Genomic DNA, 20,426 nt, shown 5'->3' on the forward strand with positions numbered 1-20,426 from the left:
TATTGTATTTAATTATCATTCAGTTCGAAACATTTTCTAGTTTCCTTTGTGATTTCTCCTTGGATTCATGGATTATTTAGAAATGTGTCCAAGAGCATAAGGACACTCAGCACAGCTCTGGCAGCCAGCTGAGCCCACAGTCTCCTGGGGGCTGAGCTGAGGGTGGGTGGAGTAGCTGCCTGCTTTTGTCTCTGCATCCCCTGGGAGCTCTGTGGGTGGGTGAATGGTTCCCATAGATAGTAGGTGTGTGGGGAGACACCTTAGGGCTGAGCCCTGCTCTGGAGTGCATGCATGTGTGTGACACACACACAGACACACAGACACACAAACACAGAGCATACTTACCATCCCTCTTCTCCAGCTCTAAAACATACCCTGGGCCATGGGAGGAAGGGAGGAAAGCAGGCCAGCCCTTTTTTAGCTGAGTGATCAAAGTGAAGTCACTTAAAGCTTTCTGATCTGTAAAATGGTGATGATAATGTTTAGTTCAATGTTCTACTGAGAGTTAAATGTATGGAATGGGAGTCTTGCTATAGGGCACTGGATAAATTTGTAGCAGGGAAAGGGATGAGGCAGTATGGCTTTGGCCAAAGTTGGGAAGGAGGACCCCTACCCAGGGCCTTGCGCAGACAGTTTATGCAGGGCTGACAGGGGCAAAAGTGGAAAGAGACCAGTGAGGCTGCTGGCAGGGGCGGGCAGTGGGCAACCTTTGAGCTCTTCTTCTCATACCGGGCAAGGGCTTGGTGCCTGGGTGAGAGCTGTGCCCCAGGGGGACTCATTTAAGCTGGAAAGTTGTCCTTTCCATACAATGCCCCAGATGACTGCTCCTCAACAGGACTCAATCCCCTCCCAGAACCCATACCTCCACCTCCTAGTCCTTCTTTGCAGCTGGAGGCATAGGGGATGAGGAGGGGTAAAAGCAGAAAGGAGCAAGTCCAGGCAACTCTGGAGCAGCTGCAGCTCTCTCTGCTTTCTTGGGCTGACCTTGGGCTCACCTTGAACCTGTCAAGCCAGGCACCAACTCACCCCTGTGCCCAGCACTCCAGGCAGCATCTCCTTGCCTATATCCAGAGTTCCTGCAGCCTCTGTTCTCACCTGCACAGAATCTGAGTGGCAGGGGCAATCAGGCTGGAGAGCTCCTGGGACTTTACTAGAAAGACGAGTTTCTGGGTTGAGAAGCACTTCCAGACAGTCCAGTGGTTCCTGTTGTACAAACACCTTTGTTCCTTGGGCTCTAGCTGAGCCACTGAACATCCTCACAGAGTTGGCTTGCTCCTTTCTACCGGGGGTGGTTTAGGAACAATTCAGGGGACTTCCCAGGTACCCCCTCCCTAGTCCAACAGTGCCATGCCTCTGTGGAAGGTTGCTGAGGACTCAAATTGCACTTCCTAAAAAATTGTGTTAAACACAGGGGTCCTCTCATCTCCTGGAATGGAACAAGCTCCCCACCACTTTGTGTGGGTTTCCTGTGAGTTTGGGGGCTAATTTCCTGCTTTCGACATGTTGAGGGTATGGACTCATCCTGAGGCAGAAGAGAGGGTGCTTTAACACCTCCAGAAACAGATGATTTCACCCAGAAAAGTAGGAGCTGACAGGCAGGAGGAGGGATTGGCTACCTCTCTGGATGTCTGAAGATTTGGACATTGCAGGTTGTAGATGTCTTCAGAAGAAGCTGGAGTTGGAGTTTAGGATGGCCTTTGCCACCTTGGAGGGGCCCATGGGTCCAGATTGCAAGTCACATCCTATGAATCAGTTTGGCTGGGCCTATTTGTCTTCTGTGGGCCTTTTGTGAAGTTTCATCTGAGCACTCCAGCCACAGACCAGGTGTTCTGGGGATCCCAATAAAGGGCCTACTTCCAGCACTGAGGGGGGAGGCCTGTCAGGGGAGAGAAAGAGGGAATTAGAGCAAGGCCCAAGGGGAAGGTGTGTCTCTGGGCCTGAGCCCCCTTACAGTATGGGGAAGAGGTGTTACCTCCACCAGCTGGCATTCTTGTATCAAAGCCCTTATCCCACTGCGTTTAAGAAAATCCCTTTTGTTTTTAATTTTTATTATGGAAAATTTCAAATATGTACAAGAGTAGCAGTAATAGGATAATGAAGCCCATGTACCCATCACCTAGCTTCAACAATCACCAACCAACAATCAGGAACAATTCTGTTTCAACCATGTCACCTCCTGCTATCCCCCCTACCTTGGATTATTTTGAAGAAAATCCCAGACTTAATATCATTTTATCAGTAAATACTTCATTATATTTCTCTAAAACATAAGAATGCTTTAAAAAAATCATGACTACAATACCATTATCACAATTTAAAAAATTAACAATTATTCCTTAATGTCATCAAATATCTGATTTGACGTTTTCTTTTTCCCTGGTCATTCCATTGTTTTTGTTGTTGCTGTTGTTGTTTGTTTGTTTTTTGGGGGTAATTAGGTTTATTTGTTTATTCTTATTTATTTATGTATTTGTTTTTATTTTAAAGGTACTGAGGCTTGAACCCAGGACCTTGTGCATACTAAGCATGCAGTCCACTACTGAGTTATATCCCCACTGCCATTCCACTGTGTTTTGATGGTTGAGTTTCTTGTCTCCCTTATTGGATCTGATCAAGACCGGGCTGCCCCTATGAGCCCTCGTCTATCGCTGTTCATGGGGCTGATACACCCGCGTTCACACACCTTCTTTCTGTAGATGAGCAAAGATGCTGAGGGCCTGGCTGGAGGAGCATCCAGCTGGAAGGAGCACCCCCCCAACCCCAATTTGAAGAGCTGTTCTTAGCATGAGTGGTGACGAGGTTCAGCCAAGTGTTCGGAGCCCCCACCTCACCTCCAAAATCCACAAGCAGTCCCTGTTCCCTATCACCATCTCTTCATCCAGAATCTCCAAGGATGGGGTCAGGGGAAAAGTACCTCAGGTATATTTGATGTATTGCCCTTCCTGAGCTCCAAGTGGCCCAACTGAGAGAGGGGCACACCTGGGTGCCTGATACCCTTACCCTGTACCACTCTCAGAAGAGTGGCCCTGAGGTGGGCCACTGGGCCCAGCTATAGCCTCCGGAAGAGCAAGGTCAATGTCAGTACCATTCTTAGGGGAGAAATGAGGCCTGGCCCTTTGCTAAATTATCCGGGGATCACCTCCTCAGAGAGCCTTTTCCTTACTCTCCTACCTCCTCTCCCAGGCAGTAGTAGATGAACTTCTGAACTTCTAGGACTGTTACCCTGAGCCAACCACAAGTGACCCCAGTGCCAGCCTGATCCCAGACTGATCACAGACATCAGTGCCCATCCGTGGATGAACCCTCTGCAGAGGGCCCCTCCCCACGCAACTCACACACCAAGACCAATTGCTGGTGCTGACATCAGGGCAAAGGCTGCCAGGTGACAACCTGTGGTTTCCACCCACTGCTGGGAGGACTTCCTTAGGCTTCACCTTGGTCAGAATAGCCTGTGTGAACCTAGGCTGCAAATCTCAAAGCCTCTTATCCTCCTCCGGCTGCTTTGTGCCAGCTCAGTTTGTACATTGAGTCCTGGAAGCTGATTCAGCCTGCATCCCTTTCCCAGGTTGGCAAATGTGTGATAAAGGGCCCTCCAGTGGGGTGAGGAAAGGCAGGCACAGGTGGGGTCCTGTATGTCCTACCATCCCCACAAAGGGCAGTCCCACTTTGCTGATGGAACTAGGCGTGGGCACTGGCCTGACAACACAGAGCGGAAAGGAGCAGTCATTAGCACTAATGAGGCAGGCAACCTGAAAGCTTTTTACTTTGAAGCTGCTCGCCCACCCAGGGAACAGTCCGTTCTGCCACCTTGGCTTCCAGGAACCCCAGGAGAAAAATGGTGTAGGGGCAGGAGCAGTGGTGGGGGTCTTGAGGGAGCCTGGAGGAAGAAAGGAGAAGGGAGGTAGGGCTAGGGATGGAGGCAAAAAGGCCTGCTTTTGGTTAGATGGGCTTCACCCCACCGTGTCTCCCCCCAAAACCTGAGAGTCTAGATCTGTACCCAACCCCCACCTCATTCTGGTCACTGGCCCATCACCCTCTTCAATGCCCTTGATCCAAGTTCCTGGAAGCAAAGGAAACAACATAACACGTAGGATATGACTGAGCATCTCCGGGGCCACAAATTAAATTAAGCTTTCAGGGCTGCCTGCTTTGTTACTGCTGATGCTTCCAGCCTATCCATTCCCCGGGTCCCTGTCCTGCAGAAATCTGGGGGCTCTGGGAACCCCCTATTTTATTCCCAAACTTTGAGTGGCTCCTGGAGACCTCACCCAAAATTGGAGAAGTGTACCCCTCTTGGAGAGCATCCAAAAGCCCAGATTCCAGTGAAAGAGGCCTGAACTGTGCCCCCATCCTCCAGGGAGGGCCCCTCATGCCTTGGCTGCAGGGAGCAGTGACGTGTGGGCGCTTCATTAGACCCTGCCATATAAATCCAGGGCATGGGGTGGCCAGGAACTCGTGGGGCAAGGATCCAGCAAGCAGAGGTAAGTCCTCAGGTTGGGCAGAGACTCCTCCTCTCTGGGGGGGCTTCTCTCTGGGGTAGGGCACCTAGAGGGTGCTCCAAGGATGAGGAGGGACTAAGTGGTGGGTCTTCCTGCTGAGCCAGGCCATGCTGACCACAGTGCTGCTGAGCTGTGCCCTGCTGCTGGCTATACCTGTCATGAGGGGGGCCCAGATGGGCTTGGCTCCTCTGGAGGGCATCGGAAGGCCTGAACAAGCCTTGTTCCTAGAGCTCCAAGGTCAGTGTGGGCAGGGGTGGGTCTGGGTGGTGCCTGGACACCCTCTGGCCACAAACTACCCTGCCTGGCATGAGCCCTCTTTCCCGCTGCCCAATCCCAGGTTTGGGAGGTGGGTGTTGTGTGCATGGGGGATTCTGCTCTCATATCATCTGTCCCAGGCCTGGGCCTGCAGCCCCCGCTGAAGAGAACAAATGCAGAACAGGCAGAAGAGGCCCTGCTGCAGGAGGCTAAGGCCAAGGCCTTAGCAGAGGTAACTGATCAGGGAAAGGGGTGAGGCCACAAGCCTTGGGCGGAGGCGTCAGGCATCATACTCTATCTCTACTTCGTGATCCCCTTACTTGGGGTGACATTGCAGACCATCTCTCCCAGTGTTCAACTGTCATCCCACCTGGATAGAGGCAGGATCCTGAACCTGCCTTTGGAGGCCCATGCTCCCCAATCCCTGTAGGTGCTAGATCCGGAAGGACGCAAGCCGCGCTCCCCACGTCGCTGTGTAAGGCTGCATGAGTCCTGTCTGGGACACCAGGTATCATGCTGTGACCCATGTGCCACGTGCTACTGCCGTTTCTTCAATGCCTTCTGCTACTGCCGCAAGCTGGGTACTACCACCAACCCCTGCAGCCGAACCTAGCTGGCCGTCGTCGGGGTCAGGGCTGGGACGGGGGGCGTGAATAAAGGATGGGACCAACCCCAGGGTTGTGGCGTTATTTCGAACGTGGCTGTCGGAGGGAGGTCAAGGCAGGGGCAGTTACCGCGAAGCCAAGAAACCACACACAAACCGCTACCCCAGGGCCTGCTCTATCCCATCATGAGTCACTTACAGGACTGCTCTTAGAGTGCTAGGCGCTGTTGAGGGAAGCAGAGGAGGGCCACGCTTCAGCTCTTGAGAATTTCGTATAATAAATGCGGGAAAGGGGAGCTCAGCACGGCGTAGGGGCTATAGCTTCTGCCTGGCTAGTAAGCATTAGGTTCCAGGGCCTGCTTGGGGCCAACTCGATGTGGGATCCCCAGAGAAGCCCGCCCCTCATAGGACTTAGTTCCCCTCAGAGGAAGGCTGACTCAACACTCTGGAATATTTCCAAGCATAATAAGCACCACCCACACCCTTTACTCCTCTGACACCCCACAGTACCAGGTGCTCCAAATTCTGGAAATCTAGAAGAGAAGGCCCAATTGAATTCCAGTGGCCATAGGCGCCACCACGCGGCCAGCCTCGCACACTCCAAGCCGCTCCCTCCTAGGACTCAAGAGGGCACTCCTCCCCACAGCGCGCAGGCGCCAGAGGGCTGTCCTCAGTCCGCACCTGCGCAACTCTTCCGCGCGAAACAACCCGGAAGTCGGGCGCTGCTCCGAGTCCCGCCCCTTTGTGATCACGTGAGGCGCTTGCGCGTCACCTGATGCGCTTGACAGCCCGCTGCGGTCGCCGTGTCAGCTGATCTTCGAGTTGTGCTGCGTGCCGGCGGGTCGGGGTCCTCTGGTCCCGCTGCTCCCGTCGCAGCCATGTCCTTCTTCCCGGAGCTTTACTTCAACGTGGACAATGGCTACTTGGAGGGACTGGTGCGCGGCCTGAAGGCTGGGGTGCTCACCCAGGCGGACTACCTCAACCTGGTGCAGTGCGAGACGCTCGAGGGTGAGCCGCGGGGCCAGGCTGCCGGGCCTCGAAAGGCCGACAAGGAGGTCGGCCCGGGCCTGAAGGTTCCGAGGTCTGGGAGGGGAAGCTGGGGGTTCTCTAAGGTCCTGAGAGGTCGGGGAGCCGGATCCGGGCCTGAGAGGCCTCGCTTGGAATCTGGGGGCTGATGGCGGGCGCGCCGGAAGGGGATCGACCTCCAGTTGGGGCTCCGAGTGGGCCTAAACACAAACAAGTCTTTAAGAACCGCAGTGGTTCGCCTCTGCTTCTTCTTCCTGCGTTATTCCCGCGGTGTAGTCCCGCTTTATTCCGGCGGTAGAGAGGGTCTCTCGGGAGTGGTTGGTTGGTGCGAGATGTGCTCCTACAAGCCTCTTTACCCTGACTTAGCTAGACAGCTGTCCCGTGGCAACGCTTAGGGAAGCTAAGCGGAAACGTGCCCTGCTTTTCTTCCCAACACATACACCAGGACCTTTAGGATCATTGCGTTGGTCTGCAGAGTGAGTCTTTCTGGGGAATTGCTGAGCCAGTTTAGCGAGAGTTTCCTCCCATCGCCGAACCACTGGCTGAGTAGCCTCCTGAAGGCAGTGTTTGGGAGATCAAGGGAGTGGCCCTGAAAGTCTGGGAGTTCATGCACATGTATTTGACAATATTTTCCCCCCTCCCCTCCGATGAGGATGCCTGTTGGGACACGGTTTTTTTTTAGTGCAAGAATGATAAGAAGCTGAGTTCCCCTTTCTTTTCAGGATACACAGTTCGAAAGTGGGATTGACTCCCTGAGGCACAGCATCAAATTTACAGAATTAAACATGTCCCTGATTCCAGTCTTTGCTTTCTCTCCTCTCCCTCCCAGAGGTTGTAGTGAAGGTCACAGTGGCTGGGCTGTGAGTTCCCATCCCTGACCTCTATGTGATATCCTGAACAGAGGTACTGCTAGCATCCTGGTTGGTAGCTGAAGGGGGAAGACAACCACAGGATTCACTTTTGGAAGAACATTTTCTCATAAACTTACTAAGGTTAAAAGTGAGCTCAATTTAAAAAAAAACAGTGTGTATTTTGCAGAATAGACCAGTATTGTGAAAATAAATACCTTTAAACTTAAAAACTTAAGTTAAAATACGGTTGTGAACTCTGGTTTTAATATAAATGTGGAAGAAAAGTCACTCACCTCCCTTATGAGAGTGGAGGTGGGGAAGGAGAGGAGAGCACTTTAAGGTGCTGGATTGTAGAAACTTGCCAGCAACCTGATTGAATCCACTGTAGCAAAAGGAGGAGAAGCAGGGCAGGGCCTGGTACACAGTTGGTATTTAATGGGAGTTTTGTGGATGGACTGGGACTGGAGGAAGATCTTTATTTGCTTAAATCTGAAGGTGAACACCATTGATTACCAACTGGCAATTTGGTAGACTCTTTCTTTTTCTAGGCTTTCCTCACTTTTGCTGCAGCCCCCCTACCCCACCACTGTAGAGCTTCTGGGGGCACAGGATTCCCATCTTCCCAGCAGACTCTCCATCATCTGCCACAAACATGTTAGGCCATTCTTTCTACAGCACTGCTCAGCACATTGTCCCCCTTGGGGATCACCATCCAGACCTTTAGTTTGACATTCAGGGGTTCACACACATTCCTTTCCCTCACACAAGCCATCCCTCAGCTCTTGGTGCACATAGTGTGGTGGACTTTGGACTTTCACATCTGACTTTGAATCCCAGCCCCACCAATTACTGAATTGACAAGTTATTTAGTGCTTCTGGGCCTTGGGTACTTCATTTGATATATTAACAGCACTTATCTCACAAGGTTGTGAGATGTCAACAGGTTATTGCGTGTGAAACACTTAACTCAGCACCAAGCACAGAGTAAATGCTAGGTAACTGTTAGCTCATTTTTGGTGTTATTTGCACTAGCCATTTCCTGTTTCCTTCTCATCCCCATGAAACCCAATGATTCTCACCCTTCAAGGCCCAGGCCCAATTCCATCCTACTTTAGAACCCCTTTGTGGCCATGGTAGGCTAGACTGTTGTCCTCTTCAACCCAATTGCAGCTCCTGTGGGGTTTTTCTGTGCTGCTTTCCTAGAAGTTTCCCAACATAGAGTTTGAGTTTATTGGGACTCTATGCTCAGGACTCTCCAGCACCGAAGATAACTGGAGGCAGGAAGAAGTGCCCAGAAACCCTACTTGTCCTCTACAGAAAGGCCTTCTCTGCTTCTGAAGGTGACACCAGAGGCCTGGCCTCCAGGCCTTTGTTGCAAGGTGTTTTTGCCTCTTTATCTTTAGGAAAAAGGGAAAGAGGAGGTGGGAGGAGGAAGGAAGAGGAGACCAAAGAAGCCTGTGGTCCCTAGTGAGATCTGGAGGTGTGTCCTGAGGTGATGAGATTTCCAAAGAGCATGTTTAAATGTGGGACAGTTTCCAGAAGATGCAGGGCATTGGGTGGAGGGTGTTTATTTGTTCTGCAAGCTTGGGCAAGTACATATAGACCCTCCACCGCACCCTAGCCTTCCTTCCTGGATTCCACTCCATCAGGGCATCTGCTACTGACCTCTTCTGTTAGAACTCAGTCTCTTAGGACCTCTGAAGTCCATGTGTCCTCCATGATCCATCTTGCTTGATTATCTCTTCTCAGAGGTAGGAGAAAGAACCTGGAGAGGTCCTACCCCTTTGGTGAACTGAGGGGACAGAGCTGGGTGGTAACAAAAGCTCTTTCCGACCCCGAGTGTTTGGGGATGTGTTGAGTACCTTCTGGAAGCTGGGTCGTGTACTAGGGACTTGTGGGGAAGTGGAGTCAGAGATATACAAAGAGAAATCATACAGTGTTACTTTAAATGTTTTCATTCATTCTACATATACTTTTGGAGCACCTTTTTTTATGCTGGTCACTGCGATAGGGTCTGAGATACTTTGTTGAATGATATTCTCTTGATCTTCACTGGAGGTGGAGGTCATTGGGGCCAGGGGACGGCATTAAGAGATCAGTTACAAACGTGGGCTTCCTTCATGGCTCTGTGGCCATGTAACCTCTCTGTACTGAGTTTCATCATCTGTAAAATGGCAATAATAATAAATTAAATGATACATATTTTTTTACTGGTGGGGTGATTGTGAAAGTTAAACAGGATAATCCCTGTACAACACTTAGCATGAACTTGGCACATAGTGCTGACTCAGTGTGTTAGCTGCTGTTCCTGTTATTTTAAAGCAAACGAAATATATAATTGCATATTAAGGGTGGTATCTGTGAAAGAGACAGTGGAGAAGTGATAGAGAATCACAGAGGAACTTTCTTTAGAGCATGACTGGCTAAGGCCCTGCTGAGGAGAAAATGTTGGAGCTGAGGTATGAACAATGAGGAGCCAGCTGTGTGGAGAGCTGGGGCCTAGGGTAGGGGTTGGAGGGTGGGGAGAGCATTTCTGGCAAAGACACCAGCATGCAAAAGCAATATTTGGGCCAGTCAGTGGGACCAAAAGGAGCCCCGAGTAGTGGAGTGTGGGGGATGAGAGTACAAATCTTCTGGGAACCCAGACCCTTGGTTTAAAAAAATCAAGCTGAGCCCAGGGGAGGAAGCCCCTGGCTCTGTAGCACTGGGTGTGGGGTCAGAGAGAGTGATGGTATGGAGCATCCCCTTCACAGAGGCCTGCCAGATTTGAGGTGGTTGGATATGACTGAGTGAATATATTTCAGATCTCAAGGAACATATATAGGACTACTTCGATGTTCAAGCGTTCATTGCTCATTCAAAAAACACTTCCCGAAGGTCTACTGTGTGCCAACTCTTGTGCCTCATAAGAAAGCCAGGCAGGTATTTTCAAGGTATTACCGTAGTTCTGAACCTAAACCCTCAGTTTTGACCCTGACTTCAGCCTAAAAGCACTGCTATTAATTTGTCTGACTGGCTGCTGGGAACTCAGGTGTGAGTGAGGCTCCATCTCTGTCCTCCAGAATTTCCTCCTTCCTATTTTCTCTTTAAAACTGTTCATTATTGGGGGGAGGGATATACCTCAAGTGGTAGAGTGCATGCCTAGCATGCACAAGGTCCTGGGTTCAATCTCTAGTACCTCCTCCAAAAATAAATAGATGAACCTAATTACTACCCCCACCAAAAAAAACCCTGTTTATTATGGATTTCATTAAGCATATACAAATTAGAGGGAATAGTATAATGAACCCATAAATAGTCACCTAACTACAACAATAATCAATTCTTGTTATAATTATCAACCTTGTTTCAATAATAATTCCACTTATCTCCCCACTCTCAAATTACTTTGAAGTAAATCGTAGACAGCATATCACTTCAGCTGTAAATGTTTTGATGTCTCTGGAAAAGATCCTGACTTTTTTTTACATAACCACAATACTGTTACTCCTTCTTTAAAAGAAACAATTTGTTGATGTCATCAAATCCCCATTTAGTGTTTAGATTTCTCTGATTGTCCCTAATGATTTTCTGTGAGACTGACTCGCTGCCCACTGTGCTGAGAAGGCGTTCCTAATGATTTTTTAATATGATTTGCTAGTTTCAATCAGGATCCAGTTATGATCCATATATTTCAATTGATTGATGCTATCGCAAGTCTTTCAGTTTATAGGTTTTCTGTCTCACTTTTCCTTTTATTTATTGATGAAGCTGGGTCATTTGATTGATAGATTTTCCCTCCATCTCAGTTTTGCTGATTATATCCCTGCTGTATAGTTTAACATGTTCCTCTGTCTCTTGTTTTTCCTGTAAACTGGTAGTTAGATATAGAGACTTCATTAGATCCTGATTCCATTTTTTAAAAAAGAATATTTAATAGATGACCTTTGTACTTCTATTGGGAGTTGTTTCTGTCTAGTTGTTTCTCTTTTTATGACTTAGGAATCATTGACATTTGTTGCCTAGAACCATTATGTTATTAGAAGTTGCAGAATGGTAATATTTTAATTTTATGTTTCCTTCTGCAATTACTAGCTTGAAAACTTCTATACCTGGAAATTACCAGTAATCAGCTACTTGGTTACCCTGAAATATAGTCTGTATAGGAGAGGCAGGATAAATGCTTGATTCCCGTATTTACTAGCTTTCAAAATAATGAGTTGGTATTCCAACATCCTTTAAAGTTGACTAATACAGTTTGTTCTTCTGTTTCTTTAGTATCATAATGCACTTGTGGGTTTTAACTTATTTGTTGTGCTTCCACTTTTAACTTTATTGTTGCTCAAATTGTCCCTTGGCTAGTGGTAGCTTATACAATAGGCTGCTGAGTTGTTTTTTTTTTTTTTTTTTTAACATAACCGTGTAGCCTTTCTTATTACTGAGATGACAGTATGTTCTAATCTCATCTTGTATATTTCCTGACCCAGATTTAAAGTCATCATTTCTCTTGGGGAACCTGGTTCTTTTTATTGGAAAATGATATTTAGAGACCATAATCTGAATCCAGGGGTTTCTCATTGTTGCTGAGTTGGTCTTTGTTTCTAGGATTTTTTCTACGAATTAGCTCTCTTCCTGCTCAAAAACTTGGAGAATACAGAAAAACATGGCTTGCTAGATTATGTAGCTGCAAATCAACTGACGGGTACCAGATGCCAGTTCCTAATTTGGAATGGGCGCTCTACCTGACACTTGGGCCATTCAGTGCGTCTCCTTCCTGTTGTAAAGAACTATAATTAGCATTCAGGAGGAGGAGCCTTGTGATATTCTCAACTTCCACGTGAGCTCAATGGTCCCAAGGACTGTTTTCCTCAGCCAGTGAGTGAGATGTTCAGGGACCATGGTTGAAGAGTTCACATGTGTGATGTACTGATTGTCTTCCAGAACACTTTATTCCTCTCTATCTTGAATCACTTGTCTCCTGGTCATTACGACATTTCCTTCTGCATCTCAACATTATTTCACAAGAGACAATCTCATATAGAAAGAGGAAAGTAAGACTCCAGGTTAGGCCTAGCCAATCACCAGTCACATGAAACTGCAAATGCAAATATAGGTGGTGTCACCAGGAGTGGCATGTTATTCAGCACTAATTGTGAGGTGGCCAGGAATGTGGCTAGAACGAGATCAACTCTGAAGGATTGCAAAAACCACAGGAAGAGCTTTGTCCTAAATGCAGGGGATGGGAGGTTAAAACTACTGGGCTTGTACTTTAGAATGTACCTGCAGTTTGAATAGTGTTTTGGAGGTAGGGGCCACACTGGAGGTAGGAAGAACAGACTGCAGGGTTTTATAGTAATCCAGACCAGAGAATATGATGGCAACCTGTCTTCAGGCACTGGCAGGGAACACAACATGGTGGGGGAATTATAGGTAGAGGAATTGGTAGGACTTGTGGGTTGAATAAGGGGGCTGAGGAAGAATGAAGAGTCAAGGCTGACATCTTCATCTGTGGCTTTGGCAACTGTGTAGGTAGCAGGGTGAAATAATAGTGGAATGTAGCAGGAACAGGTTGGGGAAAGAGTGAGAAGATGGGATTTGAGGGATCTGTGAGCCATTTAAATAAAGATGTGGAGGCTGCTTTTGGTGCTCAGGTGTGAGGTTTGAGCTTGGAGAATCAGGGTAGGGTAGAAGTGTGGCCACTGACCCCAAGGGAGAGCATAGGGTCGGAAGAGTAGAGGCCTGAGATGAGACCCTCCTATAGGAAGAGCTTTTGTTAAGCAGGGATAGGGCAAGAGATGGTCCTGCCAGAAGTCAAAGGCATCCCCTGAGAGATGGGTAGCCCCAGGGAAGAACCTGAAAAAGAAGGGGGTGGTGAATGCCAAGTGTGGCTAAGAGACTGAAATAAAGTCAGATGGCTGTCTGTTTGGTTTTGCCCTTCAGCAGTCCTTGGTGACCTTAATGAGAACAGAGGAGACAGTGTATAGACAGAGCAGAGCTCATTGATGAACTCATCCCAGCTCAGCCACGTACTGGCTTTGCGATCTTGGGCAAGTGGTTTATCCTCAGGTGCACAGCGAGAGTGTTAATAGGATCTCCCTGAAAAGTTAGTGTAGTGTAAGCAGAGGGCCTGGTGCTGAGTGAGCAATCAGAGAAGCCAGCTGCTCCCACTGTGGTCATTCGTTCCTGTCACTCTTGGGAGGCAGGCGCCATGCTGGGTCTTGAGTGTGTAATGAAAGCGTATCGCACAGGCCTTGCTTGGGGGCACATGTGCCTAATGGGCAGACTGGTGGACACCAAACAGCACTGAATGTCCAGTAGGCACAGGGTATATTTGGGGGCAATGGGAGCATGTGAGGAGTGAGTTAAAGGGTAGGCTTCTTTTTGGGGTGATGAAAATGTGCTAGAATTGATTGTGGTGATGCTTGCACAACTCCAAATATACTAAAAACCATTGAATTGTACACTTCAAATGGACACATCGTATGGTGTATGAATGATATATCAGTAAAAAGCAGTTACACACACAAAACTTAGCCAGGTCAAGGAGGTGGGAAGAAGAACGGTGTTAGGAGTTTCAGAAACGTCAAACTGCATAGCATCTCAAAGGAGTTTGGGCACTGGAAAGAGAGTGGTGCACAAGTCAGGGATGTGCAGGGCTAAATGTGAACAGGTGCATAGGGCTGGTTCATGGAAGGCCCTGGAAGGATATGTAGCTTAGGAAGGATGAGAGTCATGATTAAAAGAGATTCTTGAGTTAGGTCAAAGTCTGTGTGTGGGAAATGTCTTGCTTAAGAGTTGCTGTTTACACTTTTGCCTGGAAACATTTTGTATGTTTCGTTTGTCAGAGGAGAATTCGCTGATTTAGTGAAATTAGGTGACTACAGCTTGGATAGCAAGACGGGCTTACCTCAGTCGAGAATTTCTCAGAATCAGATGTAATCTGACTGTCAGAAGAGATGACACAGTTCTGGCAGCCCAGTGACCACAAGTAAGAGAGAGGAGCTTGGGAGGCACTGGGAGAAGGGCATCCAGAAGGTGGTAACCGGAGAGTTGCACTGTAAAACAAAGGGAACAGTTACGTGGGGTCTCTGAGCTATGCAGAGCCTGGGCCCCATACACACCTCAAGTTTTTCCCTCAATGTTTGAGGATCCACGTTGTCCCGCCTGCCCTGGGCAATGGCATTGCTGTGTGAGGAGGCCCTCCCAGTGCCCAGGATTGATAAGCTGGCATGGATCACTGGTGGTAACTCAATTGGTCCTCTCCAGCTGGCTGTTGCTGCAGGAGGGTGGGGCCCCCAGAGCAGGGGTGGAGGCTAGGAGAGACTGGAGGGAGGGCTTGCTGCCATGTGCCGGCTTGGACTTGCTCTCAGTAGATGCAGAAGAAGGGGATCGTGGAGGGGTGGGGTTGGTGGTGTGATGCAATTAGAAGCTTGGTCTGGGGCTCTGGAGGATGCATTTAGGAGGAGCCAGGCTAGAAGCAGGCAGCTATTCCAGCTCTCCAGGTAGGAGAACATGGGCTGAACTGGGGCAGGAGTGAGGGCAGAAGGACTGGGTCAGCAGCCAGCTTAGGGGATGTGACCCATGAGATTGGGCCAGTTTTCCTTAGGTGTGAGGGTGAGAAGGGTTAGAAGGCAGGCTTCTGGCCTCATAAATGACTGAGTGGTGCTGGAATTGCTTCTAGGATGAGGCCCGTCAGAGGAGGAGAAGGTCTGGGGCGTGGACAGAGTGGTGGAGGAGGAGGTGTTCTGTCTCAGACATGCTAATTCAGAGTATCTGAGAGGTGGCTGTGTGGATCTGGGGGAAGTAGCACTAAAGATACCAATCTGGAAGTCTTCAGCATGCTGGCGGGCGGCGCTCAGCCTATGTCCTGCCATCTGTCAGCTTGCAGCCAGGACAGGCTTCCTTAGAAGCCTAGTCCTGTTCACGAGTCCTGCCGGGAGGCTGGAGAGCAGCCTTAATGGCAGGCCAAGTGGACACAAGCGTGACCTGATGAGGATACTCGGCCTGGAGCCTAATTTGGCAAGCAGAGCTGGGAAAGCAACAACCAGAGATTCCCGTCCAGATTCCCGCCATGCCTCCTCCTGCAAGACTGGGTATGGTGGTTTCTTTCTTTCTTTTCTTCTTTTTTGATTTCCTTTTTAACTAAACATAATTTCTAAGAAAAATTCCAAAAATAGAGCTGGTGGAAGGGTGACTTGGTGTAGATCCTTTGGGGGACAAGTTTTTACCACCTTGTTTAGACATTGCATGTATATGTACTGTGCAACCCTGCATACCCACTTACAGGATCGTAGCTCCTAAATTAGCAAAGGATGGCATGTACAGAGGTGTTCACACAGCCTAGTTGATAACAGCAACCTATTAGAACCAGCGGGGTATCCACTGACAGGGGTATGGTTAAAAAAATCATGGTCTGTGCTAGTAGTGGAATACTGTTCGAGTGCTCAAAAGCATGATGTTCCATAAACACTGATTTAGAAATATCTTATTAGGTGAGAAGTTGCAAAGCATTGCATGTATCATAGTCCCATTTTGGTAGAATGTCAGAGGAATGTGCACAGAGAAACATGTTTGGAAGTGTAGATACCAAGTTGTCTAGAGTGGCTGTCTCTGTGGAGAGGGATTGAAGAGGCTGGGAGGGGGAATATGTGAGTTTTTAATTTTAAGTACTCTTCTATTATTTGAATGTATTATAGTGAACAAGTGTTTAATGATTTAAACATGTGCTAAAGATATCTAAAATAAAGGAAATTAGAACATACAGGCAAGCAAAGAGAAGGTACTCTTACCCCTCAGCTGTCCAAGTCAAGACCCCTGCTGCTGACCCTGAGGCGTTCCTCCACCTGTTGGTTCAAAGCATCGTAGGGTTAATCTGAGTCATAGGGAACCCCCACCAAACCCCTTGTCTTCACACAAAAAGACTCAGAGTCATGGATGCATGAGGGCCCAGGCCAAGGCTGGACACCTCTTTTCATTCAGACCAGAGCCCCAAAGTCCCGTCCAGGTACAATTCACCTGCTCACCTCTCACCTGCCCCTTCCCTCCTTCTTCCCCTCCCTACCTCTTGCTTTCCCTTCACCGATTACATCTTGTGCTGGTATATTCTCTAGCCTGATCTTATCTGGGAAGCTATTTATGGTCAAGATAATCCACACAGGAACTGATAACCCCTGTTTCACAAGCCCTGCCCCAGGAGATTATGTCAAGACTTGCTCTGGTGAGTGATAACATGTTTGTCTTTGGAATTACTCAGTGATTTATTGGGCCTGGTTTCTGAGATGGAGCCAGTGCCTAAAGCTATGCTTATGGTCTTTTGAGGTGACCTCAGCACAGGCAAATGTCAGCCATCCAGGACCCTTGAAGATGAGACTTTCTGGGTGACCCAGGTTTCTGGATGGCAGAGCGGGAAAGACTGAAATTTGAAACATTTTGCATAGAACCCTTCTGGAATGTGTTGGTCTCACTTTCTTGCTTTCTTTGCAGCACACACTGAACATAGCAGAGCTTCTCCCGAATTAGGGCTGTAAGACTTGAAATGAGATGGAACCGAACCACTGTCCTTGAGGGCCCAGGTCTGCCTCCAGTAGTTTGTCCCTGGCCCCCTGTGATCTGAATGCCTGCTACAGCACCCTAGACTCCTTTTCTAACCTGCAGCTGTTCTTGTGCTTTGGGCTCAGCTGTCAGATGCACTCCAGCTTGTTAGAAGGGTTGGCATCAAGAATGAACAGGTGTGAGGACATGATGATCTGTCTTGTAAATCACCTGTGCCTGCTCAAGGTCAGCATCCTAGGGTGTCTTTGGGTCACCAGGACTTTTCTTGAGTTCTCTATGAGGCCAAGCATCAGGCAGACTGGGCTCCTTTTCTGACCAACTGTGTGACACTATGCATGTGATTTAATGCCTTGAAGCTGAGTTGCGCACCTATAAAATGAAACGGAAATCACTTGCTGGTTATTAGGACTCAACAGCACAGTGCCTAGCCAGAGTGAGTGCCCAATAGATATTTGTATGATTGGATGAGTGACAACTCTTTATTAGTACTGGCAGGGGGCTCGGCTGTGGGGTCCTGGGGAGGAGAAGCTAAATCCCCCATCCTGGAGGGGTGCACCGTGTCATAGATTGTCCTGTTTCTGTGTTATGAAGCACTTACTTTTTAAAAAAGATACAGCATTAGGCATTAGAGACGGGGGATAAAGGAGTTTGGAGATTTGGGAGGGTCTAGCTGAACTAGAGAATAAGAATGTAGAGGGCTGAGGATGCCCATCCTCAGAAGGCTCTGTCTTCTTTGATGCAGGACAGACCAGTCCCTCATGACCAGACTCAACCTCGCCTTGTCTTCATTCTGGCTTTCCCAGGCTCACATCCACCTCAGGTCTATTCTTGTTCTTTATGACACATTCCTGCATGGCTCTGCAGGTGTCTGCAGCTTCTTCTTCCAAGGATCAATGACTGGGGGAATGCAGACCAGGAATCTGAGGCTGTGATTAAATCCTAGGAAGCCAGAGCAGAGCCTCTGGTTGTTGACAGTGCCATCCTCCCTTTGGCCACAAGAGAGTGCACCAGGCCTATTCAGCTGCCTCAGAGCCGGGGTAGGGGGTGTGGCTAGACCAACTGGTGCATCTCTGCTTCTTGGCTCAGCACTGTCCCTTGGGATTCTGCCCTGGGCCCTACTTCCCTCACCCAAGTCCCAGTTGGCCTGCCCAGATTAAGTAGGGCTTCTGGCTCAGTGTCTCCCGTCTGTCCATCTCTTCCCACCTTCACTTTGCTGTGCCCTAGCTTCCTGGGTCAGGAAGGGGAAGGTCAGGGAACATTCCCTGATGCTCTCCACTTTAGTGCCCAGTTCAGGCTGCTCCAGCCTTGACCACCACACTGTCCTCATTTACCCCCACCTGGGTCTTTCTGGCAGTTCTCAGACTTGTACCAGTAGCTACAGCACAATGTGCTAGCTATGAACCAAGGGTCTTGTGGGCTGCAAGTAGGAGCTTGAGGCTGCCCAGGGGATCAGGGCCATGCTTCCCAGGCTCCCAGAAGCACCACCCTTCCCCAGGTGGTCTCCACTCTGGTCCTGCTGCTCTGGTCCCTTCAGGAGAGGGAAAATTCATCCTCAGGATAACCTCCTGTCCTCCCAACCTCCTTCAGCACTTTAGGGGTCATGTAAGGGTACATGTGGCACATATAGGCACGAGTGTGTAGGGTGACTCTGGGAGAGGCTCAAACTAGGCACCGCAAACTCTCTAGGCTGTAGATATACATGTTATCAGATAATTGACTGTTCTCTTCCTCTACCCTGCACCCCAATTTAGAGGAGTCTTTCCATTGACCTCCCTGGCTTCTGCCTAATTCCAACACCTACACCTTAGCTGATTAAAAAAAAAAAAAATCTATCCTGCCCAGGAATATTGGCCTTTGTCCTCTTTTAGAGTCACGAAAATCAGGACCCTGAAGGGCCACTTGGTAGGCTCAGCTGCTGTTGTATACCTGTTGTCTGCTATGCCTGTCTGTATCCAGCACCCTGCAGCTTGAAGGGCTGGGGTGGGGCTGCCCCCATGTGAGTGTGGGTGGTCCTGAAGGGTGGCAGGCAGACTTGTGGCTGGGAGAGGGGTGTGTGGAGAAACAGCCCTGACTGGGTGCTAGGCACTGCTTTCCTGGACAACTGTGGCCTGGCCCTGCACCATACCTTTTCCCCCGCTTGGCCATTCAGGCAATGGTTTTCAGGCTTTGACCTCAGCTGAGGCTTCATGTTTGGCTGGCGGATGGGGCTTTCCCCTCTGAGAAGTCATCTGTGGTGTCTTCGCTGCTGCAACTTGGCCTTTCCTGCCCACTGCTGCCCCACAGCTCTGGGCCTCCCCTGCACCTGCTGTCAGTTCTGCCAGGGCTGTTTCATGGGTACCAAGGCCTCTGGACTCACCCAAGGCCCTGAGTGGCCCTCAGGGACTGGGGCTGCAGGGAGTCAATGCGACTCAGGCCTGACCAAGTAGGGAGTGTCAGAGCTGGTCAGGACCCTGGAGGTAACCTTAGCCACCCTTCTTATTTTACCTGGGAAACTGGGTCCAGGTGAGGCCCAAGGCCTTGCTTATGGTCTCCTGACACTCACCTTGCCTTCTACTGTTTAGTCACTCTACATTTTTGGATTCTTTCTTTCATTTGTTCACTGAAGGAGGCCTATGCTGTTCTTCTGCATATCCAGCCCCCAACTCAGGAATGAGGAGACAGGTGAAAGAAGCCCTGTTTCTGGGGCCCTTGCCATTCCCCCAGGCCTTGTCCATGGTATCTAGCTTGGAAATTAAGGGTTGAGAGTTGAGGAATATGGGTGAGCTGCAACCCATGACCCAGCAGACAAGGCCCCAAGGCTGACAGGTTATAGCTCACCCATTTCCCCTGACCCTCAATACTTTAAGCTCCAGGCTGGATCCATGTGGCAAGGTTTGGGGGAAATCAGGGTCCTGGAATGTTATCCCTCAGGCCTGGCCCAGGCTTCCTGCCTCCCTGTCACCCCCATTCCTCCACCTAGCCTCTGCTTTGGGACTCCCTGAACAGGTGACCACCCCTCTCCCAGGGACTGACCCACATCCTCTGTGCTTATCACGCTCAGTCTGGCATATTACTGCTTTCCCTGCACGTGACCCATCAGGCCCTTGAGCAGGGTGGGTGAGAGGGTCAGGGGTGCTATACAGGATCGGCTTGGATGCATGCTACTGCTCCTGCCACTTACTGCCTGGCCCAAGCCTCTTGGTTCTTCTGGGCGTGGGTATAGAATGGATCAGCTCTGCTCTTGGCCTGGGTTGCTTGGTCTTGTTTCTGTGAGCTGCAGGGAAATGAGGCTTTGTGCTGAGAACAGCACGGCTCACAGCCCCAAATGAGGCATGATTGTGAGCCCATCCATAGGACATAGGTATTTCCATAGCTTTGATTCTAGATACCATGTAGCTGGCAAGATGCTCCAGCCAGGATCCAGCCTGACCTGGCTTAATCTCACTGGGAACAGCAGCCTCTGGGGGTCCTAAAACTGCTTTCCCCCCATTGAAGTGAGCTCCAACTTTTATTAGTGTCCTTCCTCCAGAGGCCTGTGCATGTGAAACAAAAGCTGAGCATCTGTGTCTGAGAGGATCACTCAGGTGGTGTGGGCCAGTGGACCTGGGAGCCAGATATGGGCATGGACCAGCTTTTCAGGAGCTCCTTGCCGTAGCTGGCCTTCTCTAGGTTGCCTGACAC

The 20,426-nt window shown here is 49.4% G+C and overlaps 2 protein-coding genes and 1 long non-coding RNA gene across 3 annotated transcripts in view; 2 read left to right on the forward strand and 1 right to left on the reverse strand.

Moving 5' to 3' along the window:
• Positions 1-3,867: 3,867 nt before the first annotated feature.
• On the forward strand, positions 3,868-5,406 carry AGRP (agouti related neuropeptide). The gene is made up of 4 exons (XM_074371228.1): positions 3,868-4,481; positions 4,604-4,736; positions 4,895-4,986; positions 5,185-5,406. Exons 1-4 carry the CDS (start codon positions 4,437-4,439, stop codon positions 5,365-5,367), a joined length of 453 nt encoding a protein of 150 aa, XP_074227329.1. The 5' UTR covers positions 3,868-4,436; the 3' UTR covers positions 5,368-5,406.
• Positions 5,407-6,120: 714 nt separating this feature from the next.
• ATP6V0D1 (ATPase H+ transporting V0 subunit d1) overlaps positions 6,121-20,426 on the forward strand; it is a 38,816-nt gene continuing 24,510 nt past the window's right edge. The window contains exon 1 of the mRNA XM_010962474.3: positions 6,121-6,366. Within this exon, the coding sequence (XP_010960776.1) occupies positions 6,237-6,366 (130 nt within the window). The 5' untranslated portion in view covers positions 6,121-6,236. The remainder of the gene's footprint in view (positions 6,367-20,426) is intronic.
• LOC141578668 (uncharacterized) lies at positions 6,373-16,162 on the reverse strand. The gene is made up of 3 exons (XR_012509259.1): positions 16,004-16,162; positions 14,122-14,269; positions 6,373-9,399 (listed from the first exon to the last, which is right to left on the reverse strand). It is a non-coding gene; the product is annotated as an uncharacterized LOC141578668 (long non-coding RNA).

The sequence above is a fragment of the Camelus bactrianus genome, chromosome 9, assembly GCF_048773025.1.
Source record: "Camelus bactrianus isolate YW-2024 breed Bactrian camel chromosome 9, ASM4877302v1, whole genome shotgun sequence".
In the NCBI taxonomy this organism is placed as follows: domain Eukaryota; kingdom Metazoa; phylum Chordata; class Mammalia; order Artiodactyla; family Camelidae; genus Camelus; species Camelus bactrianus.

Excerpts from the sequence above, each read along its gene's own strand:
- AGRP (XM_074371228.1), top strand. The coding sequence starts at position 4,437 with ATGGGGTGGCCAGGAACTCGTGGGGCAAGGATCCAGCAAGCAGAG. Across the intron at positions 4,482-4,603 it reads CAAGGATCCAGCAAGCAGAG|GCCATGCTGACCACAGTGCT; the intron begins GTAAGTCCTCAG and ends CTGCTGAGCCAG. Across the intron at positions 4,987-5,184 it reads AGGCCAAGGCCTTAGCAGAG|GTGCTAGATCCGGAAGGACG; the intron begins GTAACTGATCAG and ends CAATCCCTGTAG.